Raw genomic sequence first — 23,041 nt, 5'->3', positions numbered from 1 at the left:
AAGAATTAAATACTTAGGAATATATCTACCTAAGGAAACAAAAGACTTGTACATAGAAACTATAAAACACTAGTGAAAGTAATCAAAGAGGACACTAACAGATGGAGAAATATACCGTGTTTGTGGATTGGAAGAATAAATATTGTGAAAATGAGTATACTACCCAAAGTAATTTATACATTCAATGCAATCCCTATCAAGCTACCAACGATATTTTTCACAGAACTAGAACAAATAATCTCACAATTTGTATGGAAATACAAAAAAACCACGAATAGCCAAAGCAATCTTGAAGAAGAAAAATGGAACTGGAGGAATTAACCTGCCAGACTTCAGGCTCTACTACAAAGCCACAGTCATCAAGACAGTATGGTACTGGCATAAAGACAGAAATATAGATTCATGGAACAAAATAGAAAGCCCAGAGATAAATCCACGCATCTATGGACACCTTATCTTTGACAAAGGAGGCAAGAATATAAAATGGACAAAAGACAGTCTCTTTAACAAGTGGTGCTGGGAAAACTGGTCAGCCACTTGTAAAAGAATGAAACTAGAACACTTCCTAACACCATACACCAAAATAAACTCAAAATGGATTAGAGAGCTAAATGTAAGACCAGAAACTATAAAACTCCTAGAGGAGAACGTAGGCAAAACACTCTCTGACATAAATCACAGCAGGATCCTCCAAGACCCACCTCCCAGAATATTGGAAATAAAAGCAAAAAAAACAAAAACAAATGGGACCTAATTAAAATCAAAAGCTTCTGCACAGCAAAGGAAACTATCAGTCAGTTCAGTTCAGTTCAGTCGCTCAGTCGTGTCCGACTCTCCGCGACCCCATGAATCACAGCATGCCAGGCCTCCCTGTCCATCACCAACTCCCGGAGTACACTCAAACTCATGTCCACAGAGTCAGTGATGCCATCCAGCCATCTCATTCTCTGTCGTCCCCTTCTCCTCCCGCCCCCAACCTTTCCCAGCATCAGAGTCTTTTCCAGTGAGTCAACTCGTCGCATGAGGTGGCCAAAGTATTGCAGTTTCAGCTTTAGCATCAGTCCCTCCAATGAACATCCAGGATTGATCTCCTTTAGAATGGACTGGTTGGATCTCCTTGCAGTATAAGGGACTCTCAAGAGTCTTCTCCAACACCACAGTTCAAAAGCATCGATTCTTCGGCGATCAGCTTTCTTCACAGTCCAACTCTCACATCCATACATGACCACGGGAAAAACCATTGCCTTGACTAGACGGACCTTGGTTGGCAAAGTAATGTCTCTGCTTTTTAATATACTATCAAGGTTGGTCATAACTTTCCTTCCAAGGAGCAAGCGTCTTTTAATTTCATGGCTGCAATCAGCATCTGCAGTGATTTTGGAGCCCAAAAATAAGCAAGGTGAAAAGACAGCCTTCAGAATGGGAGAAAATAATAGCAAATGAAGCAACTGATAAAGGATTAATCTCGAAAATATACAAGCAGCTCCTGCAGCTCAATTCCAGAAAAATAAATGACCCAATCAAAAAATGGGCCAAAGAACTAAACAGACATTTCTCCAAAGAAGACATAAAGACGGCTAACAAACACATGAAAAAATGCTCAACATCCCTCATAATCAGAGAAATGCAAATCAAAACCACAATGAGGTACCATTTCACACCAGTCAGAATGGCTGCTATCCGAAAGTCTACATGCAATAAATGCTGGAGAGGGTGTGGAGAAAAGGGAACCCTCTTACACTGTTGGTGGGAATGCAAACTAGTACAGCCACTATGGAGAACAGTGTGGAGATTCCTCAAAAAACTGGAAATAGAACTGCCATATGATCTAGCAATCGCACTCCTGGGCATACACACTGAGGAAACCAGAATTGAAAGAGACACATGTACTCCAATGTTCATTGCAGCACTGTTTATAATAGCCAGGACATGGAAGCAACCTAGATGTCCATCTGCAGATGAATGGATAAGAAAGCTTTGGTACATATACACAATGGAGTATTTTTCAGCCATCAAAAAGAATGCATTTGAATCAGTTTTAATGAGGTGGATGAAATTGGAGCCAATTATACAGAGTGAAGTAAGCCAGAAAGAAAAACACCAATACAGTATACTAACGCATATATAGGGAATTTAGAAAGATGGTAACCTGAACCATGTATACGAGACTGCAAAAGAGACATAGGTATATAGAACAGTCTTTGAGACTCTGTGGGAGAGGGTGAAGGTGGGATGATTGGGGAGAACGGCATTGTAGCATGTATATTATCATAAGTGACCAGTCCAGGTTCGACGCATGATACAGGATGCTTGGGGCTGGTGCACGGGGATGACATGGAGGGAGGATATGGGGAAGAGGGAGGTGGGAGGGGGTTCAAGAAAGGGAACACATGTACACCCGGGGCGGATTCATGTCAATGTATGGCAAAACCAACCAATATATTAATGTAAGGTAATTTGCCTCCAATAAAATAAATTTTAAAAAAATCACTAGAAACACTCTTATAATAATATAACATTAATAATTTTAAAAACACAGTCTTTTTCCAGAATACCATCACCCCGAAGCCTTCGCCAACCATCTCAGTCAGCTTGAGCTGCTGTAACAAAATACCCCAAAGTGGGTGGTTTTTCAACAGCAGGAATGTATTTCTTCCTGTTCTGGAGGTTGAGTATCTGAGACCAGGGTGGCGGCCTGGCTGGGCTCTGATGAGGGCCCTCTTCTGGGTGGGAGACGTCTAACTTCTTGCATCTATTTTTCCCCTCTCTTGTTGTGTCTGTCAGACATTTTTAAAACCTGAAGGACAGGTGACTTACAATATTGTGTTAGTTATAGGTGTATAACAAAGTGACTCAGATATATTTTTTCAGACCCTTGCGTTTTCACACAGCAGAGAACGAGCAAGCTGTCTCTCAGGTCTCTCCGCTCATCTGATCTCCAGTCCCTCCCCAAGGCCCCGCTTCCATGCTGGAGAGGGTGGGGGTCAGGGCTTCAACACAAATTTGAGGGGGACCCAAACATTCAATCCACAGGACCAGCATAGCACCAAAGGGATGGATATGACTTGGCCATATTTTCAATTTCCAGACCAGAGGTAAGAAATAGTCCTTTCAACACAGACTGTGGATTATCCACCCAGCAGTCCCTGGACATGAAAACTACAGTAATATTGTCTTCCGTGTCTAATGAAAACCTCGGTCTCAGCCAGTGACGGGCGATTTTAGAACAACTTTTGCATCATGGAAATAGATGAGTTCAGTTCAGTTCGGTTCAGTCGCTCAGTCATGTCCGACTCTTTGCGACCCCATGAATCACAGCACGCCAGGCCTCCCTGTCCATCATCAACTCCCGGAGTTCACTCAAACTCATGTCCATCGAGTCGGTGATGCCATCCAGCCATCTCATTCTCTGTCTTCCCCGTCTCCTCCCACCCTCAATCCCTCCTAGCATCAGACTCTTTTCCAATAGATCAACCAACCAAAAAGCTGAAATGATGCGGTTTATGTTAAAAAAAAACTTTTATATCCAAGTGAAACGTGATTTAATATTACAAATTTCTTGCTCTTGGATGGCAGGAATAGCTCACTGGTTTTTTTTCAGAAAGTCCCCAACTATGGAAATTTCATCATTACATTGAGCCTTTGAACCACACAAAAGAACATACAACTCGGACTACACAGTGAATGGTCCCTCCACATGTCAAAGGTCAACCTCCCAATGAACTGGTGACCAGCCTAACTCATGCACATCTGAGTTGGGGTTACTGGAGCCAGTGAACACAGAGGGGTCACTGGAACATCTCTCTGGGGAGGGGCTTTCAAAGGAGGGGGCTTTGTCAACCAGTCACCCGTCAGCTGATTCCATCCTTCTGCTGTCCTTCTCTTCTAATTTAGAAGACTGTCCTCTGTAGGTGGCTGCTGTCCCTTTAATCATCCTCTGCCCCAAATCCCCCAGATGAAATGTTTATTGGGCCACACTCATCCTTAACCACAGGAAAGAACATGAAGCAGATATTTCAGGCACCAAGCCTTACCCAGCCTTATCCATCATTATGGATAGTTTTCTTGCTTAATTAACCCATGCATATGGAATCTAGAAAGATGGTACTGATGAACCTATTTGCAGGGCAGCAATGGAGACGCAGACGTAGAGAACAGACCTGTGGACACAGTCAGGGAAGGAGAGGGTGCGACAAATTGAGAGGGTAACATGGAAACATATACACTACCATATCTAAAATAGACAGCCAGTGGGAATTTGCTATATGATGCAGGAGGCTCAACCCAGTGCTCTGTGACAACCTAGAGGGGTGGGATGGGGTGGGGGGTGGGTTTCAAGAGGAAGGGAGCATACGTATACTTATGGCTGATTCATGTAGATATGTGGCAGAGGCCAGTACAATATTGTAAAGCAATTATCCTCCAATTTAAAAAAATATTCACGAACAGAAAGAACTGACTGAAGCATCCATTCCGTTCCGTTCCGTTCATTCGCTCAGTCGTGTCCGACTCTTTGCGACCCCGTGGACTGTACCCTACCAGGCTTCTCCGTCCATGGGATTCTCCAGGCAAGAATACTGGAGTGTGTTACCATTTCCGTCAAGCATCTTTGCTGGGAAATGCTTGTTTTGCTACACAACGATCTTCTTGATTCATTCACTGCTCTATAACTTCCTCTACCGCTTGGATTTGGGAAGGACCTGAAAAGTGTGTTACATGTTTCTCCTTGTGTCTTACAGGAGGCAAAGCTGTGTTCACGGACATACAAGTCGCCCCGCTAGGACACGTCCATCCTGCTCAGCACCTCAGAGGAGGTCCCAGGCTCCTGAGGGTACACCAATGGATTCACCAAGTCAAAGTGGCAAGCAGCCCACCCCGATGACCTCACAGTAAACAGTTGCCGGGTGTGTAGCTAGACCTGGGAGACCCGAGTTCTGGCTCATTTGTGCAGAGTAAGTGAGGTAAATAAAGATAGCAGCCCGATGTGCCATGCATGGGCCTGTCCCTGTAATACGTCAATGTGGGGCAGGAGCCAGAAGAAGCCCGCAACCCACAGCCCTCTCTTCCCACGCTTGGTTCTGACCGGAGACACCAGCGCCCTCATGCAAATTTGGGGGGATGACCCAGAGCAAACCGCAGCAGACCCAGCGCACGCCCCCTGCGAACAGCTGCCTGGGCCCTGCGGTGAGCTCCAGGCCTGGAAGTGGGGACAAACCAAGGCAGGCCTGGCGGGTAGAGTTGGGGAGCACACTACAGCTGGGGTGCTGCCCTGGCACCAGGACTGCTGACCTGGACAAGACCAAATGGGGACGGTCAGCACAGAGACCTCCAAAGGGGTCCGAATGCAAAGAGAACAGGGAATGCAATGTCTTCCTTCATAGATATTCTGTGTCCCTTCCCACAAATCACATATTCTCTTATAAACCCTGAAACATTTCCCTGTAAAGCAAATTTTACAGCTTCATTTGTAAACTGAGGGGGTTTGGAACCCAGGGCTTTCAAGTTTCCCCCCAGACTCCGTCCCGTGGGATCTTAAGATCCAGTGTGTCAGGGCTGCAGGCTCCATGGCAAACACTAGACAGAGATAATATAAAAGATGAAACAAAATACAAAAGAGTATAAAGGTCTTCTATCTTAGCCTCTCGATGAAGAGACGCACAGTGAGAAATTCTGTTTAACTAATGATCTGGTTCATAGAGTGGTTAGATTTCTCTTTCACAGGTGACACTGTCAACTATTCAAAGTATTATAATGCCACTATCGAAACTTCAACCAATATAACCATGGACAACTCAAATCATCTCCCATTCTCCATGTCCATGAACTGTATACCTGAGAACAGAATTCACTGTGGAAATGCGGACGTGCTGGGTCGGTCAGAGGAATTAAGTCAACAGTTTACCTGTGAACATTTCAAATGCTGTTACTGTGGCCTGGACAACCTCTTCCTGGGGTTCTGATGTGGTTTGTTTCCCACCAGATTCATTTTGACAGAAGCAGGCAACACCAGCTTGTCCTGCAGTTCATCTCCACCCTGAGACCCAGGATGCCCACTGACAATTAGTGGCACTGACCTGTCCTTTCATGTCTGGAGCGATGGGAATAGTGGGCCAGATGGTCGAGTAGATGCCAAAAAACACCAGCCAGATAAGCATGCTTCCCCAGACGGCCAGGTGACTGAACTGCAAGAGGAAACAGACACTCAAGCAGGGTTGTCTGCGGGCCCAGGAGCCACCTGACTGACCCCCCCACCCCCCACCACGACCCCCCTGCGGCAGGAGCCCTCGGTCCATGCCACTTTTCTTTATGGAAAGGTTTCTATGAGTCACACTGGTCATTGGAGAGTTTGATCTTTCTCACTTTCTTGTCTCAGAGTATTTAACGGTGAATTTAAGTAACTAGTGACCCCAAACACCCTGAAGAGGAAAGTGCTTTTTGCACCACTGCTGATGGTCCCCTAGGCCCATCCCATGGTGCCAGCAGGCTCCCATCTGTCCCTTACTGGTGTGCATTCCAACCTGGATCTGAATAAACAAGGTCTCATTCATCTAGTAAAAGGGTGCTGGACAAAAAAAACGACCAAGGTGGTTTTATTTATCATTCTGAGACTTCAGTTGTTCTTTTCCAAAGAACTTAAAAAGAAATCTGGCATGGACATATATCTTAACACCACCACTCTGAGTTGTGAATTTCTTCTCCTTTGTCCTCTTAATAGGATAATCCCTGACTTCCTCCATGATCTAATCTATTAAGAGCCTCTGTTAGCTTTTTAAAAAATCTGACCACTGCTCAGTGCCTGCTCTAACCCCCAGGCTAAGCCACCATCCCCCTCACCTGGCTTCATTGTCTCTGTCTCAATTCTCTGCTTCCGTATTTCTCTCCCACCCCTCTCTTAAGTAATCAGCACAGAATTAGAAGCCTTTGTAAACAGCAGAGACAACCATGAAACATTGGCCATAACCCTCAAGAGTTGGAGATAACTAAAAATGTCCCAAACTGGGGACTGATTAAATAAGCGATGGGACATTGATAAAACTCCATTCTCTTTAATCATGAACTATGACTTTGCAGAAGCATATTTTAAAGCATGTAAAATACTGATACATTTTTAAGTGAAAAAAAGGCTACAATACCCTATATTCTGTAAAGCTTCATCTTATTAAAATAAATGCACAAAGTCTGGAAGGTAATACAGCAAATGTTACCTCTTGGTGGTAAAATTATGGCAATTAAAAATTTACCATTTTGTCCTGTATTTTGTGTGTATATATATATACATATGTATATTTTAATAATGTGCATACATATTTGAAATGAGCTGTTAATAGCTTAGAGCTGTATTAAGAGCCTAGCAAATGATCAGGGAACTTTGGATGGCAAATGTGCCCTGATAAAGATCAAACCACAATTTTTAGATGCAAAAATTTAAACTACCATGGCTTGACACTGCTTACTGTTTTCCTGGGTTTTAAAAAGATACTATGCCACAAAAATATCTATACTGGATAGAGAAATATTAATAATTCTATAGAAAACTTACTTTTGTCCAAGCTGTCGTCTCCAAACCAGCTTTCAGACAAACAGTAACAACAACATACTGTGAAAGAAAGCAGAATTTGGGAAACATGTTATCCTTGTATCCTCAGTCAGGATAAAGCCCACATCCTCCCCAGGGGCAGTTTCTTCCCAGCAGATGGACTTTGGAAGTGCCGCCTTGGGAGCTAGTTTCCTGGGGGTAAGTTTTAGGAAACTTACAGGCAGGTTTCTTTCAAGAAAAGTCCTCACTTTAGTGATTGTCTTCTCATAAGTAATAGTTACTCCCCCCTTTTCTTCAGCTTGGAAGATTAGGGAGAAATCACCTTCTCTCAATGTAGGGGTTTTCTTTTTTCTTTGCTTGTTCTGATTTTTCACAAGTAGGTGTGAAATGGTCATGTAAAGATTGAGGGAAGTCTGTTGATCCCTTGTCCTGAAATCTGAACTTTATATAAGTGAAGTCGCTCAGTCCTGTCTGACTCTTTACGACCCCGTGGACTGTAGCCTACCAGGCTCCTCCATCCATGGGATCCTCCAGGCAAGAATACTGGAGTGGGTTGCCATTTCCTTCTCCAAGGAATCTTCCCGACCCAGGGATCAAACCCAGGTCTTCCGCACTGTAGGCAGAAGCTTTATCCTCTGAGCCACCAGGAAAGTTCCCACCACGGAACTTTGCATACACTTCACTAAAATACAAGGCAAGCATTTTACAACCATTTTGAGCCTGTTGTTGTTGTGCAGTTGCTAAGTCGTGTCTAACTCTTTGTGACCCCATGGACTGCAGCACACCAGGCTCCCCTGTCTTCCACTGTCTCCTGGAGTTGTCTCAGATTCATGTCTATTGAATTGGTGAGGCCATCCAACCATCTCATCCTCTGTCATCCCCTTCTCCTCCTGCCCTCAATCTTTCCCAGCATCAGGGTCTTTCCTAATGAGTCGGCTCTATCGCTTCTCGGCCTTTTGGCTAAGATCAAGTGTAGTATCTAATGAGTTGGCTCTTCGTATCAGGTGGCCAAAGTATTGTAGCTTTGGCATCAGTCCTTCCAATGAATATTCAGGGTTGATTTCCTTTAGGATTGACTGGTTTGACCTCCTTGCAGTTCAAGGAGATCAGAGAGTCTCTGAAAAGACTCTCAAGAGTCTTCTCCAGCACCACAGTTCGAAGGCATCAATTCTTTGGTGCTCAGCCTTCTTTACGGTCCAACTCTCACATCTGTACATGACTACTGGAAAAACCATGACTTTGACTATACAGACCTTTGTTGGCAAAGTGATGTCTCTGCTTTTTAATACACTGTCTAGGTTTGTCATAGCTTTCCTTCCAAGGGGCAAGCGTCTTTTAATTTCAAGGCTGCAGTCTTTAAGGAATCTATAATATATACTTCAGAAATTTGAAATAATAATGACAAAGACTTTATATAAAGGGAGAGAGAGGTAGAACCCACACACGTGCCATTTAAGAAAGAGTCAATAAACAGGCAAACTTACAGTATAAACGATATTTCCAACAAATAAATAGTCTGTGGCATGACCATTGGCCAACACAGTATCTGAAAAACAAAGAAGTTGCAATTAACCTGTAGAGCACTGCAGTCTGTTTCACTCAGAATGTAAAAAGAGAACCCTAGAGACATTTACATTTGTCACATCATCTGTGATTCTAATGCCTCCTCTTTCTAACTCTGAATTTCATCTTATATTTTCTCCAAATGAAGCAAACACACAAAGTCAGGTTTCCAACAAACCAACCAACCAACCACTTTTCATACAGATTAAAATTTCTCTTTGTCTATTAGAAGAAGGAATAGAATAAAACCATATTAATCTATCTCTGGGTTTCCCTGGTGGCTCAGTGGTAAAGAATCCATCTGCCAATGCAGGAAATGTGGGTTCAATCCTTGGGTCAGGAAGATCCCCTGAAGAAGGAAACGGCCACCCACTCCAGTATTCTTGCCTGGAGAATCCCACGGACAGAGTGGCCTACAGTCCATGGGATCAGTCACAAAGGGTCGGACATGACTAAGTGACTAAACAACCAAAAAATCTACCTCTGTGGGTGCTAGTACTAGACAGACTCTGCGTGTTTGTTTACCATTTGTCTTTAATTTTTGCTAAATTGGCACTGCAGGCCAATAGCAGAGATAACGATGCAATACAAAATGAGTCCATGACGACTGCACTCAGAATTCTGGAGGGCAGTCACTACCCATGTTCTCCATCAACTTCTGTGTGAACTACTGGGACCTGTAAATGCAAACATTCAATGCGAGATGCCCAGACAATAGAACCAGGATGTGAAGCCTTAATTCTGCAGCTTTTCCATCTTCTTCTTCTGAAGGATGACTATGACAACGTACACAATGATCACTAAGACAGAAGTGAAGGGAAATCCCTTAATCATGTCTGACTCTTTGTGACCCCATGGACTACACAGTCCATGGGATTCTCCAGGCCAGAATACTGGACTGGGTAGCCTTTCCCTTCTCTGGGGGATCTTCCTAACCCAGGGATCAAACCCAGATTGCCTGCATTGCAGGTGGATTCTTAACCAGCTGAACCACAAGAGAATTATCTAGTTCAGGTCAGCTTGCCTGCTGCGAAAAGTCTGGTTTTTACCTTGAGGGTTGAAAACCTGTTTTAAAATCAGAAATGGTTTATTTGAGTGACACCGCCAATCTCCTTTTATTCTTTCTTTATACCCAATTTAGACCTGTGGCCATAGGCCAAGTAAATAGGGATTTTTGTGTTCAAATTTCCAGCCCAGTAGCTGATGTACATGTACATCTGGGCTCATCAATTTACCCATCTGTTTGTTGAAGAATCTGACTCATGAAAGAATCAAGATCTATTTAGTTTTGTCAAACACCATAATGATGAAGTAGATCACATGTAAAATATGATCGTCATGGGACCCTGGATCCAGCCACAGGGTGTTCCCTTTCTCTTGATTCCAGGTAAGAAAATTGGTGGATAGGGACAGATGAATCCTCAGAGAGACATCATGGGCTGTGTTAACTACAGACCTAAGAGTTTCCGAACTACCTCCTGTTCGTTTTAGCTCAAGATGGATTTCCTATCCTTAGTCTCGCCCTCTGAGTTCACAAATGAAGAATAGACTTTTGATTGAGATGAGCAGTGATCTGAGGGCTCTGAGTGCTACCTAAATGAAACTCTGATAGAGTCTGGAGAAAACGCTGATCAGATGGAAAACTTAGAAGGGCTGGGAGGCTGAGCTGAAAACCAGGTTTACAGTTATGGTTTGACAACTTCTGAATTTCCTTTCGACAGTAATATTACAAAGGCTGGTTTTAATTAAACATACAAAGCATTTATCGACATATGGAGGACTTAGAATGTGTTTCATACTTCAAGAATATACACTTAATGAACAGAAAACTGTTAGTTAATTCCACACTGAAAATAGAAATTATGGTACTAAGCATAAGACGGGCTCTGTTCTAAGCACTTTACCTCCATGAGTATGTTTACTAATATATGTAATACTAATAGATGACTATTAGCATTACTAATATGCAACACTAAAATGCCTAATACTTCTTTGATGCTCCAGCAACTCTATGAAATGGTATTATGACCTGCATGTTTCAGGTGAGGAAACCAGGGCAGCAAATAGAAGCTAAACGACATGTGAGGCCACACTCTGAGTGAGAAACTGTGAACTCTGGAAATAAGACATTGTTTTCACTAACTGAGAGAGAGAAATGGACCCCAAAGTGGTGCAGAATCTCTGTCACGTGAATCTCACTTTTATCTCCACCTTATTTCTCTCCTAGAGAGTTCCTTCCCATTAGGTGTTGGTATTTCAAAAGAATTCTTCTTAATCTAGTTATTTTTCCCCTTGAAGTTGTCTTCTTTTATTCTTTGGGGTCAATTTTTCTCACTCAGCTGGGGCGTGCTGTCCCTGTGATGGTAGGGTGCTCGGCAGCATGCCTGGTGTCTATCTACAAGATGAGAATAGTACCGACTCCCTGGTTGTGAGCCAGTAGTATCCACCACCAAGTTGTGACCACAAAAAATGCCTCTGGACACTGCCAATGTCCTTTGGGGAAAATTCCCCATATTGAGAATCACAGTATTAGAGGAAAGAAAACAGAGGAGCTGGAATAAACACAGAGAATACACCCTGAAATAAGAGTGGCAAATGAAGGGAGCGCCCCTCGTCTGTAGTCAGGCCGAGGAGCAGAGTGTGTTGGGACCTCACAGTTCACACCATCAGCAGAAAAGCAAGGTGAGGCCTTGGTACAAAGAGATGGAACTGCCATTGCTTGATGGCCTTTAAAGGGGTGAACCCTGTGATCGCCTCCAGGAGCGAGAGCTCACTGATGGAGAAAGCATCTCCATGGAGACCCTTAAAACCATGGACCAACATGCTGGGAATCTGGCACAAACAGAAGAGACAGGTAGTGAAACCCAGGAACCTCTTCTAACTGTAGCTTCTAGAATTTTATAAGGCATGTATTTCTACCTTGCCATGATAGTACAGTGCTACGGGCATTAAATAACTTGCTTGCACCTGAGTTCATCTGAATATACTTAAGATTAGTGAAGCCAAGATAACCCTACTATTCCAACTCATCATTTTTCAAGGATAACTCAACACTGCATTTTAAGTTTCTTCTTAGGAAAGAACATCTCCCAGCCCAATTGAAACTAATACCATCTGGGAATAATTCATTCCTTGAAGGAGAAATTCCCAAACTAACTTGTGATTCTGAACATATCAAGAGCCTTGGAAAAGACAGCATCCACTAAACAACTCACAAGCCACTGCTTGGCCCGCCCTGTTGGGGAAATTCCCACAGAATAGCGTGTTCTCTTAAAGGTTATATTTTGACTGCTTGAGAGGGAAATACCTGTGGTCATCAGTTCTTATTAAAAATTCGCCAGTAGCATCCTCCTGAAGAAAAGACACTAGTCTTAAACAATCATTGGTGGATGAACACATTCATAAGCTACAGCTTGCTTATAATTCAAGGCTGGAAAAGGCCATTTGGACTGTCCACTTTATTATTTCTGCAGCACGTTGCTCACAAATTATTTCTTCCTGTTTTGCTTAATCTTAACAGTACTGTTATAATCCACCACTCTACTCAGAAAAACAACTTTCCTGTAGCTTAGCTGTTTTCATTTTAGCAGGGTATTTAAAACTCAAGTGACTGTTTTAATAGGAGACAAAGAACCCCCAAACCAAGGTAAGTCACTGGGTTCCCAAGCCAGCCTTTAGAACATATTTATCCAACATCTATGTAAGCGATGATAAGATTACTGCGGATGAAGCAGCACAGCAGGGGCGGGGGGCAGAGATGGATATAGGGAGGAAGGGGGCAGAGAGAGGGGAAAGGACAGTTCAGGCACAAAAGGAAATCCATCCGCCTAGAGACATGGGGGTGGATGCCTGCACTGCATCAGATGGTGACGTCAGCTGGAGCCAGGCCATTCCAGGTTCTGAGAAGGTCCCAGTCAGAGAAACCCATCCAACGTGCAGGTGGAGAGAGGTGATCTCAACACACCTTTATTCACCAGCAGGACGTTGAGCATCTCCCAGCAGAAACCATCACTAGCACACAAAGGTCCAGCAGCCCCAGGCCAGGGTAGGGGAGGGAGAGGGAGGGAGAAAGGGAGTGAGAGGGGAGGGGGACAAGGGAAGAGGAGGGAAGCGGGCTGCCTGTTGCGTCAGCACTCTCCCCAGTGTATCACTGGACTGTGTGAGATCAGCCAGGAGATCGAGATTGAGGAGAGCTGAAACGAGGGGGGACAGTGTGTGCTCCCTGTCCCCGCGGTCCAGGGAAAGAGCTCCGCAAGGTAAAAGAAGCTTAAGAGTGGGAAAGATGCTTGTCTCACTTGTTGGTCACGTATAGAATGACCTGATGGGGCTTCACATGTGGTAAAATCTGATATGATGATGGGATGACTGTGTGAATCAAAGGTGGTATTATCGGAGCCTGAAGCCCTGTCCTGAGAGCCACTCATTCTCCTGTAGGTCTGGACTTACGTCATCTGCAAAGTCGGGTTGGAGTCAGGGACTGGCATGAAGTAGGAATAGCCAAATGAGGTTGACAAACCCAGACACTAAACCGACTGGTGTGAACAGTGACGACAAACCCACATGGACCCTCCAGTGACTAGTGACAGCCCCAAACGCTGCATGCAAAACACTGTCCAAGAATGTTTGTGGGGAAAGTCTGTCTCGTTTTCTAAACAGGCAGAATGATCGGGGAACTTACCTCAGAGGCTTCCAAGGGGCTAGGCTGATGACATCCTATAAAGATGCCATTTCAATGAAATGCTCGTTAAACACATTACATTATGACCCGGCTAAACCACAAAAACGTATTCAGAGAGGGCTTTGACGAAAAGCAAAATCTGAAGCCTAAGTTACAGCACAGCCCTGTGCAGCCAGAGAAGACAGGGTTCAATAATCAAGAAAACAGATGGGGTGAATGCATACATGTGTTTTTGGTGTAGTAAGAACCTGTGGAGGCCTGGATTCAAAATCACAGCATCGTGCACACGTCCCTCCTGTTCTCTTTCTTCCAAACTTTTGCTTCAGTGGCACCAATTCAGTGTGTGTGTTAGTTGATCAGTTATGTCCGACTCTTTGCAGCCCACCAGGCTCCTCTGTCCATGGGATTTCCCAGGCAAGAATACTGGAATGGGTTGCCATTCCCTTATCCAGGAGATCGAACCTGCATCTCCTGCATTGCAAGTGGATCCTTTAGCATCTGAGCCTTGAACCTGCAGCAGCACCAATTCAGAGCAGCCCTTGTTCCAGCATATTAACAGGCTCTCCTATCCCCATCTCACTCTTGGGGCCTCTTAAGATGGCAGAGGCTCAGAGGTACAATGCCAACCAGCTACTACTGGATGAATATCAAGAGTGAAAATGTCTTCCAAGTGTCAAAGAACTCACTTACAAATGCACTTAGAACTCATCCTGCTAAAATGTCTGCACTGTCTGTATGACAACTGAAATGATTCTTTTTGCTTCTGATGCTGTGTATTCGTAAAGAGAAGATTCATTTTTCCTTTCTCTGTAAAGAGTACCATATACTATTGCAAGCCGTTTCTAAAAGGTAGAGTTTATACAAGTGTTAGTGATTATAATTACATTGAGAACCAGTGCTGGGTTAAGTTCCTGGTTATATAAGCCTTTTTCTGGATTTTCTCCTCTGTACTGACATTTCTGCTGGATAAAGTTAAGGATATGAAACTCAGATTTCAACCTTTCTCTTTTTCATTCTTGTTTACTAAAAATAGACTTTAAAAAGGAAGTGAAAATGATGGAAAGTAAACTCGACTGCCTGTCGATGTCAAACATCCATCTTGTAGGCACAGGCTCATTTCTGACTCCCAGGAGCAGAGTCTAGGGACAGTCCAAGGCCCTTCCTACCTAGGCGGGCCCTGTGACTAGTTCTCGCCAATCAGAAGTGATGGATCCTGTCCTGCCAGAGAAGGTTAAGAGCCATCAGTCCTCCTGGCCCTCTCCTGTCCCTGAGTGAGGCTAAGGGTGAACTCGGGGGCCATGAACAGAGGAAGCACCACCATGGAGATGAATCCAGGGCTTGTTTTAACCAGATGTCAGAAGAGAAATAGACATGGGTGTGATGGTCATGAAGGCAAAGTTTATACTCAAGGATCCCTAAAAACAGGACACACAGGATGTCAAACTAGGCCACACGGGGAAACAGCAGGGTCAGGCAGGAAGGGAGAGGGGAAGACAGGACCCAGAGCTTTTATTTGTGTTTTCACGGGATAAAATGGACAAGGCAGGGTAGTACACTGTGTAAGCTCAGGGTTGGATAGTATGAATAATTTCAACAGCCTCTGGGTTCAAGGTTGATCCCTAGCTATGTGATACCTGGTCCAGGGTGATTTAGGACAGGGAACGTTAGTCTGGTGTGAAAGAGTAAGATACAGAGATGTCTGGGGGGCCCCAGAACTGTTGGCTGGATAGCAAAGGGAAGCCTGCAGGGGAGCTGTCAGCTCTAGGAACCAGCCAACCATGGGAAAACAGTCTCTCCAGGATCAGTTCAATTCAGTTGCTCAGTTGTGTCCAACTCTTTGCGACCCCACGGACTGCAGCACACCAGGCTTCCCTGTCCACCACCAACTCCTGAAGCTTGCTCAAACTCATGTCCATTGAGTCAGTAATGCCATCCAACCATCTCATCCTCTGCCATCCCCTTCTCCTCCTACCTTCAATCTTTCCCAGCATCAGGGTCTTTTCCAAGGAGTCAGTTCTTTGCATCAGGTGGCCAAAGTATTAGAGATTCTGCTTCATCATCAGTCCTTCCAATGAATATTTAGGACTGATGTCTTTTCGGATTGAGTGGTTTGATCTCCTTGCAGTCCAAGGGACTCTCAAGAGTCTTCTCCAGCACCACAGTTCAAAAGCATCAATTCTTTGGCACTCAGCTTTCTTTATAGTCCAACTCTCACATCGATACATGACTACTGGAAAAACCATAGCTTTGACTAGACAGACCTTTGTTAGCAAAGTAATGTCTCTGCTTTTTAATATGCTGTCTAGGTTGGTCATAGCTTTTCTTCCAAGGATCAAGTGTCTATTAATTTCATGGCTGCAATCACTATCTGCAGTGATTTTGGAGCCCAAGAAAATAAAGTCTGTCACTGTTTCCATTGTTTCCCCATCTATTTGCCATGAAGTGATGGGACTGGATGCCATGATCTTCATTTTTTGAAAGTTGAGTTTTAAGCCAGATTTTTCACTCTCCTCTTTCACTTTCATCAAGAGGCTCTTTAGTTCTTCTTTGCTTTCTGCCATAACGGTGGTATCATCTTCATATCTGAGATTATTGATATTTCTCCCAGCAATCTTGATTCCAGCTTGTGCTTCACCCAGCCTGGCATTTCTCATGATGTACTCTGCATATAAGTTAAATAAGCAGGGTGACAATATACAGCCTTGACATACTCCTTTCCCGATTTGGAACCAATCTGTTCTTCCATGTCCAGTTCTCACTATTGTTTCTTTACCTGCATATAGGTTTCTCAAGAGGCAGGTCAGGTAGTCTGGTATTCCCATCTCTTTCAGAATTTTCCAGTTTGTTATGATCCACACAGTCAAAGGCTTTGGCGTAGTCAATAAAGCAGATGCTTTTCTGGTATTCTCTTGCTTTTTCGATGATCCAATGGATGTTGGCAATTTGATCTCTGGTTTCTCTGCCTTTTATAAATCTAGCTTGAACATCTGGGAGTTCATGGTTTGAAGCCTGGCTTAGAGAATTTTGAGCATTACTTTGCTAGCGTGTGAGATGAGTGTAATTATGTGGTGGTTTGAACATTCTTTGTCACTGCCTTTTTTTGGGACTGGAATGAAAACTGACCTTTTCCAGGATCAAGGTGCCTAATACCAGGGCATCACAAATGCGGAAAATAGAAAACAGCATCAATATACCATGTACAATATACTATTCCATTTGATGATGACACGAGGCAGAATAAGCCTTTATTGGGCTAAGCCCTTGATATTTGGGGGTTGTTTGTTGCAGCAGCTGTTCCTACCCTAATACACCTTGATTCAACTTCTTGACAGAGTTCTAAAGGTGAAATATAAGAACTCTGGCTCATGTTTTTTACAGCATTACATCAAATCCAACTGTGTAAAATACATGTGACACAGTCAGGTTACAGAAGTTGTCAACAGTGCAAAATAGAAATGACTAATGAATCATACTTTCAGTTCAGTTCAGTTCAGTCGCTCAGTCGTGTCTGACTCTCCGCGACCCCATGAATTGGGACATGGAAAAAGTCCAAGTTGTACAGTTTATTATTATTTTCTTGAGAAAATATTGGCTTCCCAGGTGGCTCAGTGGTAAAGAATCTGCCTGCCCTACAGGAGGTGCAGGTTTGATCCCTGGGTTGGGACGGTCCACTGGAGGAGGGTACGGCAAACCACTCCAATATTCTTGCCTGGAGAATCCCCATAGACAGAGGAGTTTGGCAGGCTACAGTCCATGGGGTCACAAAGAGTCGGACACGACTAAAGCAACTCAGCACACACGCACACACAGTCAGATAGACCAGGGAAGTTTTCATTAATGCAATATTGGATCCTTCCAATTCTGCCCCCTTCAGTTCAGTTCAGTTCAGTTCAGTCGCTCAGTCGTGTCCGACTCTTTGCGACCCCATGAATCACAGCACGCCAGGCCTCCCTGTCCACACCAACTCCCAGAGTTCACTCAAACTCATATCCATCGAGTTGGTGATGCCATCCAGCTATCTCATTCTCTGTCATCCCCTTCTCCTCCTGCCCCCAACCTTTCCCAGCATCACAGTCTTTTCCAGTGAGACAACTCATTGCATGAGGTGGCCAAAGTATTGGAGTTCCAGCTTTAGCATCAGTCCTTCCAATGAACACCCAGGATTGATCTCCTTTAGAATGGACTGTTTGGATCTCCTTGCAGTCCAAGGGACTCTCAAGAGTCTTCTCCAGCACCACAGTTCAAAAGCATCAATTCTTCGGTGATCAGCTTTCTTCACAGTCCAACTCCACATTCATACATCTGCCCCCTTAGTAGCCCTCTAATCCGTCCACCTCTCTGATGCTGTCACTACACAACCTAAGCAACAGCCAACCAGCCGGATGCCAAAAATTGTTCTGGCCAGTATGGTCACATTGAAATTCATCAGCTACTTGGCTCTCTGCTTATAATCCATCAGTGGCTCCCGCTGAACTTATACTTCAAAAGACTCACTAGTCCCCAAGACTGGGAAAGGTCTGGTCTTGTGGTCTCCATCCTTTACCACTCCTAGGCAATCGATCTCACAGCCTCGCTCCTCAGTCTTCCACCCACACATGTCTTCTCTAACTCTGAATCACAGCCTCTTACCCATGCTATTCCCAAAGCCTGAAACCCTTCCCTCCCTACTCTCTTCCCAGCTCTCTCCTCCCACGCATCCTTTGACTATGTAACACATCCCATCCGGGGCAGTCCTCAAACCCGGGGCCAGATCAGCAGTCCTTGGAACGCACACCATTTGACCTTGATCGTTCTATCATTACACTTTCTGTTCAGTCCTCCTTTGTCCTGTTTGAGTTCCACGAGGACAGGGAATCTGCTTACTGCTACTTGTATTACATCTGCCAACAGGGACCTGGCACAAAGGACACAGTCACTTGTCTTTTTTTTTTTTATTTAATGAACGAGTAATTGCTTTTAAGAAGATGCAATCTCAGAGAACAAGGGCAATCTAACCCCAGTTTAGCTTAATGTGAAACTTACGTGACATAAAAATAACCAAGTTTATAGTAACAGGTCAGCTCAACATTCAGAAAACTAAGATCATGGCATCTGGTCTCATCACTTCATGGGAAATAGATGGGGAAACAGTGGAAACAGTGGCTGACTTTATTTTTTTGGGCTCCAAAATCACTGCAGATGGTGACTGCAGCCATGAAATTAAAAGATGCTTACTCCTTGGAAGGAAAGTTATGACCAACCTAGATAGCATATAAAAAAGCAGAGACATTACTTTGCCAACCAAGATCTGTCTAGTCAAGGCTATGGTTTTTCCACTGGTCACATATGGATGTGAGAGTTGGACTGTGAAGAAAGTTGAGCGCCGAAGAGTTGATGCTTTTGAACTGTGGTGTTGGAGAAGACTCTTGAGAGTCCCTTGGACTGCAAGGAGATCCAACCAGTCCATCCTAAAAGAAATCAGTCCTGGGTGTTCATTGGAATGACTGATGCTGAAGCTGAAACTCCAATACTTTGGCCACCTCATGCGAAGAGTTGACTCAATACTTATTGTATTGGCATTAATTAAGCAGCAGGATCTCTGAACATTTTTGGAGAAGGCTCTGATTCTGGAAAAGACTCTGATGCTGGGAGGGATTGGGGGCAGGAGGAGAAGGGGACGACAGAGAATGAGATGGCTGAATGGCATCACTGACTCAATGGACATGAGTTTGAGCGAACTCTGGGAGTTGGTGATGGACAGGGAGGCCTGGCGTGCTGTGATTCATGGGGTTGCAAAGAGTCGGACACGACTGAGCGACTGAACTGAACTGACCGATACGGTCATAAATAATTCAAGCAAAAATGACCCAGTACTGCCACAGGCAGAGAGAAGTACCCTACATCTCATTTTATACAGGTATTCTATCATTTCAGTTTATAAAACGTGTCTCGTCTCACAGCAACACATTTATTAGAAAATATAATGTAGCCTTCTCCAAAAATGTTTAGAGATCCTGCTGCTTAATTAGTGCCAATACAATAAGTATCTACATTGCATTTCTTCTGGAAAGAGATGGGGATGGTTTCCAGAGTGTAGACAGGGAGGAATCAAGAATAAATCTTTTAGGGGCATTTTTCTCTGATGCTAAGTATATTCCTATCCCTTCCCTCTTAAATTCCATCAAGAAAAACAAAATCTGAAATTTTCCTTTTTAAAAAATCAAAACAATTTGCCAATAACCACATTCCACTTCAAGGAGGGTTGTTCACATATGCAGACTGGATACACCACTGGAAAGCCCAAGAGTGGCCCAACACCAAAGTCTTGGTGAATTTTGGTCCCTGCAGAGGTGACATCTCTGGTTTTAACCTAGAATCATGATTTAAGTTTGAAGGGTGGGAGCTGCAGACCGGCCATGGCTGTGAGCGTAAGGTTGTGATGGTTGGAAGAAATCTGATTTACTACAGAATTGCTGGAGTGGAAAAATGTATTTTGAAACTTGAAATGAATCATCACAAACTCCATCAGCCGAGCACTGCTTTGAAAATTCTATCCAAAACCACACAGAAATAAGCTAAGCAAAATTCTTGGACAGCGCTTAAGGAATGATCGACGGGCTAGCACCTCTCAGAAAAGTTTCTTTCTGTACCTAAGCCTCTATGCTGGGGGTGACCAGCACTGTCTGTACCTAAGCCTCTCTCGAGGGAGCTTGGGGAAAATTTCCTGGTAAAATCCACCACACTGACGATGGAGCCCACAGAGCATGAAACAATGCAACCAAGCTGCTCTGTGGATCTCAGCCCCCAGTCGAGCAAAGGTCCTCAGCACTGAATGTAGCCCGTGGGTCAGCTTCCAGCAGGACTTGGGGCTGGAGCAGGGGTGGGGGGCCCAAAGCACTGCTCTGTGAGATCAGGGTCCCCGTGGTCTGAAGATGCCCTCCTTTGTCTCAAATTGGTGCCATTTCCCAACACTTCTTTGGGAGTGGGGTGAATGCCTCCTTCTAAGGGGTGGTTCAAAGTATTAACAGGAGCTCATTGTTATTTAGGGCAATCAGCCCATGAACAAGTAATCAAATCAGCTGCCACATCCTGGTTCTTCTCAGACTTGCAAGCTTTTTGATTTCCTCCTCTGACTTCCTTCCCTCCACTAAAAAATCGAACACACAAAGCCCCATGCTCTTACCAGACCTATGCACCTCTCCACATGGCTGTCTTGTCTTCCTTGGAGGCAAGTGCAGGGTGTAACTCTCCCACCCCAAACCTCTCCATAAAAAAGGTCACCATCTGGGTTTTAGTGATCTGACCCTCAACCTAACACCCTATGCTACTGCCCTCTCAACTAGGGTGCTGCTGCAGACACACAGGGGATGCTGGGAATGTGTGCAGTCATGTTTTGATTCACAGCTGCACAAGGCCGGGGGAGCGGGGAGGAGGGGAAAGTGGTGGGGAGGGGGTTCACTGTCCATGGCCAGGGAAGCTCAGGGTCCAGAAGTGCTCACCAAAGGCTGAACAAGGTCCCAAGTCCATCCCCTGCATCCGCTTGGGAGCCACTGCCAGAGGACTCTCCCAGCTCCTGGGCAGCACGAGCCCTGTGTGCTTACACTCCCTGTCAGGAATGCTCTTTCTCCCCCACTTTCCCTACACCTCCCCTGCCCCACCTGCCCACCCCCTGCTCCTTTTTTAAGAACTTAAGTACTACTTACTTCCTTGGAGAAGATGCTTCCTTGACCCACTAGACTAGGTATGTCCCGGTATTACAAGCTCCCCAGCAGCCTGTAGAACACAGCACACTGGCCATTAAGCAATTATGTGCATAATTCCTGACTATCTAACATCTTCTTCTTCCCGATCATCAGCTCTGACCTTACAGAATCCCCCAGAGAGCAAGACAAGCTGCGTTTTTTTAGTGTCCACCATGCCCTTGGCACCCGGCACATCACAAGTCTGCTATGATTCTGCTGAAGGACTTCTCAAAACAAGTTCTCCCCTCGCTAAACCATCTCCAGTCCTAGGTTTAACCCTCCCTTAAGCTCCCTGGAACAGCTGGAGACCTAACCAGGACTCCTGCTATCAGTTTTCCTTCTCCTATCGGCCTAACAAGATATGATGGTTTTAACTTCCCAAAATTGCTCTGCTCGCAATTCTCAGCTCAATCTAAATGCTACTGACTGTTCAATGCTTCCAAATGGAGTCTTAGCTTCTTAACATTGCATTCTAAGCTCTCTGCAGTCCAGTTTTCACCCACCTTCTCCAACTCTTCTGCCTTCCTCCCTGTAAGGAATGAACTTCTCAAGCTCTCTGCATCTGTTCTGAATCACCCCCTTCATTCAGCTCTTCCCTCCAACCCTCTCATCTTGCTCTGCCTGGACTTCCAGGATAAGCCTACACATTATCTCCTCCAACAAGCCATGAGTCATCCTAAATGAAAGACATCTCTCTCAGCCCCCTGCAATCTGAGAGTGCTTCCTTTGGATTTTACTTGAGAGAGTTCCTTTCTGCCTGTACTAGAATTATCCACATCCCTTACCAGACTTCAAATGCCTTGACGGGAAGACCCACACTGCCATGTTTATCCACCACCCTTAGACTCTATCAAAGGGCCTTGGACATAAATATCACATAATCATGTTTGTGGTGTACTAATAGTGAGAATTTAGAAATGAATCCTACAATATTCATTCCATTTGTTACAGGACACCAACTAGTGACCAAGAACACCAACAGCCTTCTGTTGTTCTTTGCCAAATAGACTTCACACTTGTTATTCATTTCACCTTCAACAGTTTCAGTCAAAAGGTTACTGTTTATAATATAACCAAAAGAAAACCTCTATGCAAAAGGCTTAATAAATATGATTAAATAATGATGCTAACCATGATGGTGATTAAAAAATGGAAAAAAGTCATCCTTTTGTTTGCTAGGCAAATTGCTAACCTGAATGAAGCAGATAAAGTGAAAGTCACTCAGTTGTGTCTGATCTTTGTGACCCCATGGACTATACAGTCCATGGAATTCTCCAGGCTGGATAACTGAAGTGGGTAGCCTTTTCCTTCTCCAGGGGATCTTCCTAACAGAGGGATCGAACCCAGGTCTCCCACATTGCAGGTGGATTCTTTACCAGCTGAGCCACAAGAGAAGCTCAAGAATACTGGAGTGGGTAGCCTATCCTTTCTCCCATGGATCTTCCCAACCCAGGAATTGAACTGGGGTCTCCTGCATTGCAGGGGGATTCTTTACCAACTGAGCTACCAGGGAAGCTGTGTGGTGAAAACTAACTTGAAATT

General features: G+C 44.5%; 1 protein-coding gene and 1 pseudogene across 1 annotated transcript in view; one reads left to right on the top strand and one right to left on the bottom strand.

Moving 5' to 3' along the window:
- The window catches only part of LOC129556377 (phospholipid-transporting ATPase IB), a 485,203-nt gene that overhangs the window by 133,056 nt on the left and 329,106 nt on the right, over positions 1 to 23,041 (bottom strand). Inside the window, exons 31-33 of the mRNA XM_055426358.2 lie at positions 9,022 to 9,083; positions 7,541 to 7,597; positions 6,075 to 6,182 (exon numbers count right to left, since the gene is read on the bottom strand). Coding sequence (XP_055282333.2) covers positions 6,075 to 6,182; positions 7,541 to 7,597; positions 9,022 to 9,083 — 227 coding nt within the window. The remainder of the gene's footprint in view (positions 1 to 6,074; positions 6,183 to 7,540; positions 7,598 to 9,021; positions 9,084 to 23,041) is intronic.
- LOC129556654 (U2 spliceosomal RNA) lies at positions 8,478 to 8,656 on the top strand (annotated as a pseudogene).

The sequence above is a fragment of the Moschus berezovskii genome, chromosome 13, assembly GCF_049115385.1.
Source record: "Moschus berezovskii isolate FMDL1 chromosome 13, NW_MosBer_1.0, whole genome shotgun sequence".
Taxonomy (NCBI): domain Eukaryota; kingdom Metazoa; phylum Chordata; class Mammalia; order Artiodactyla; family Moschidae; genus Moschus; species Moschus berezovskii.
Note: the sequence above shows the minus strand (reverse complement) of the source record. Positions and strands in the feature narration are given on the sequence as shown.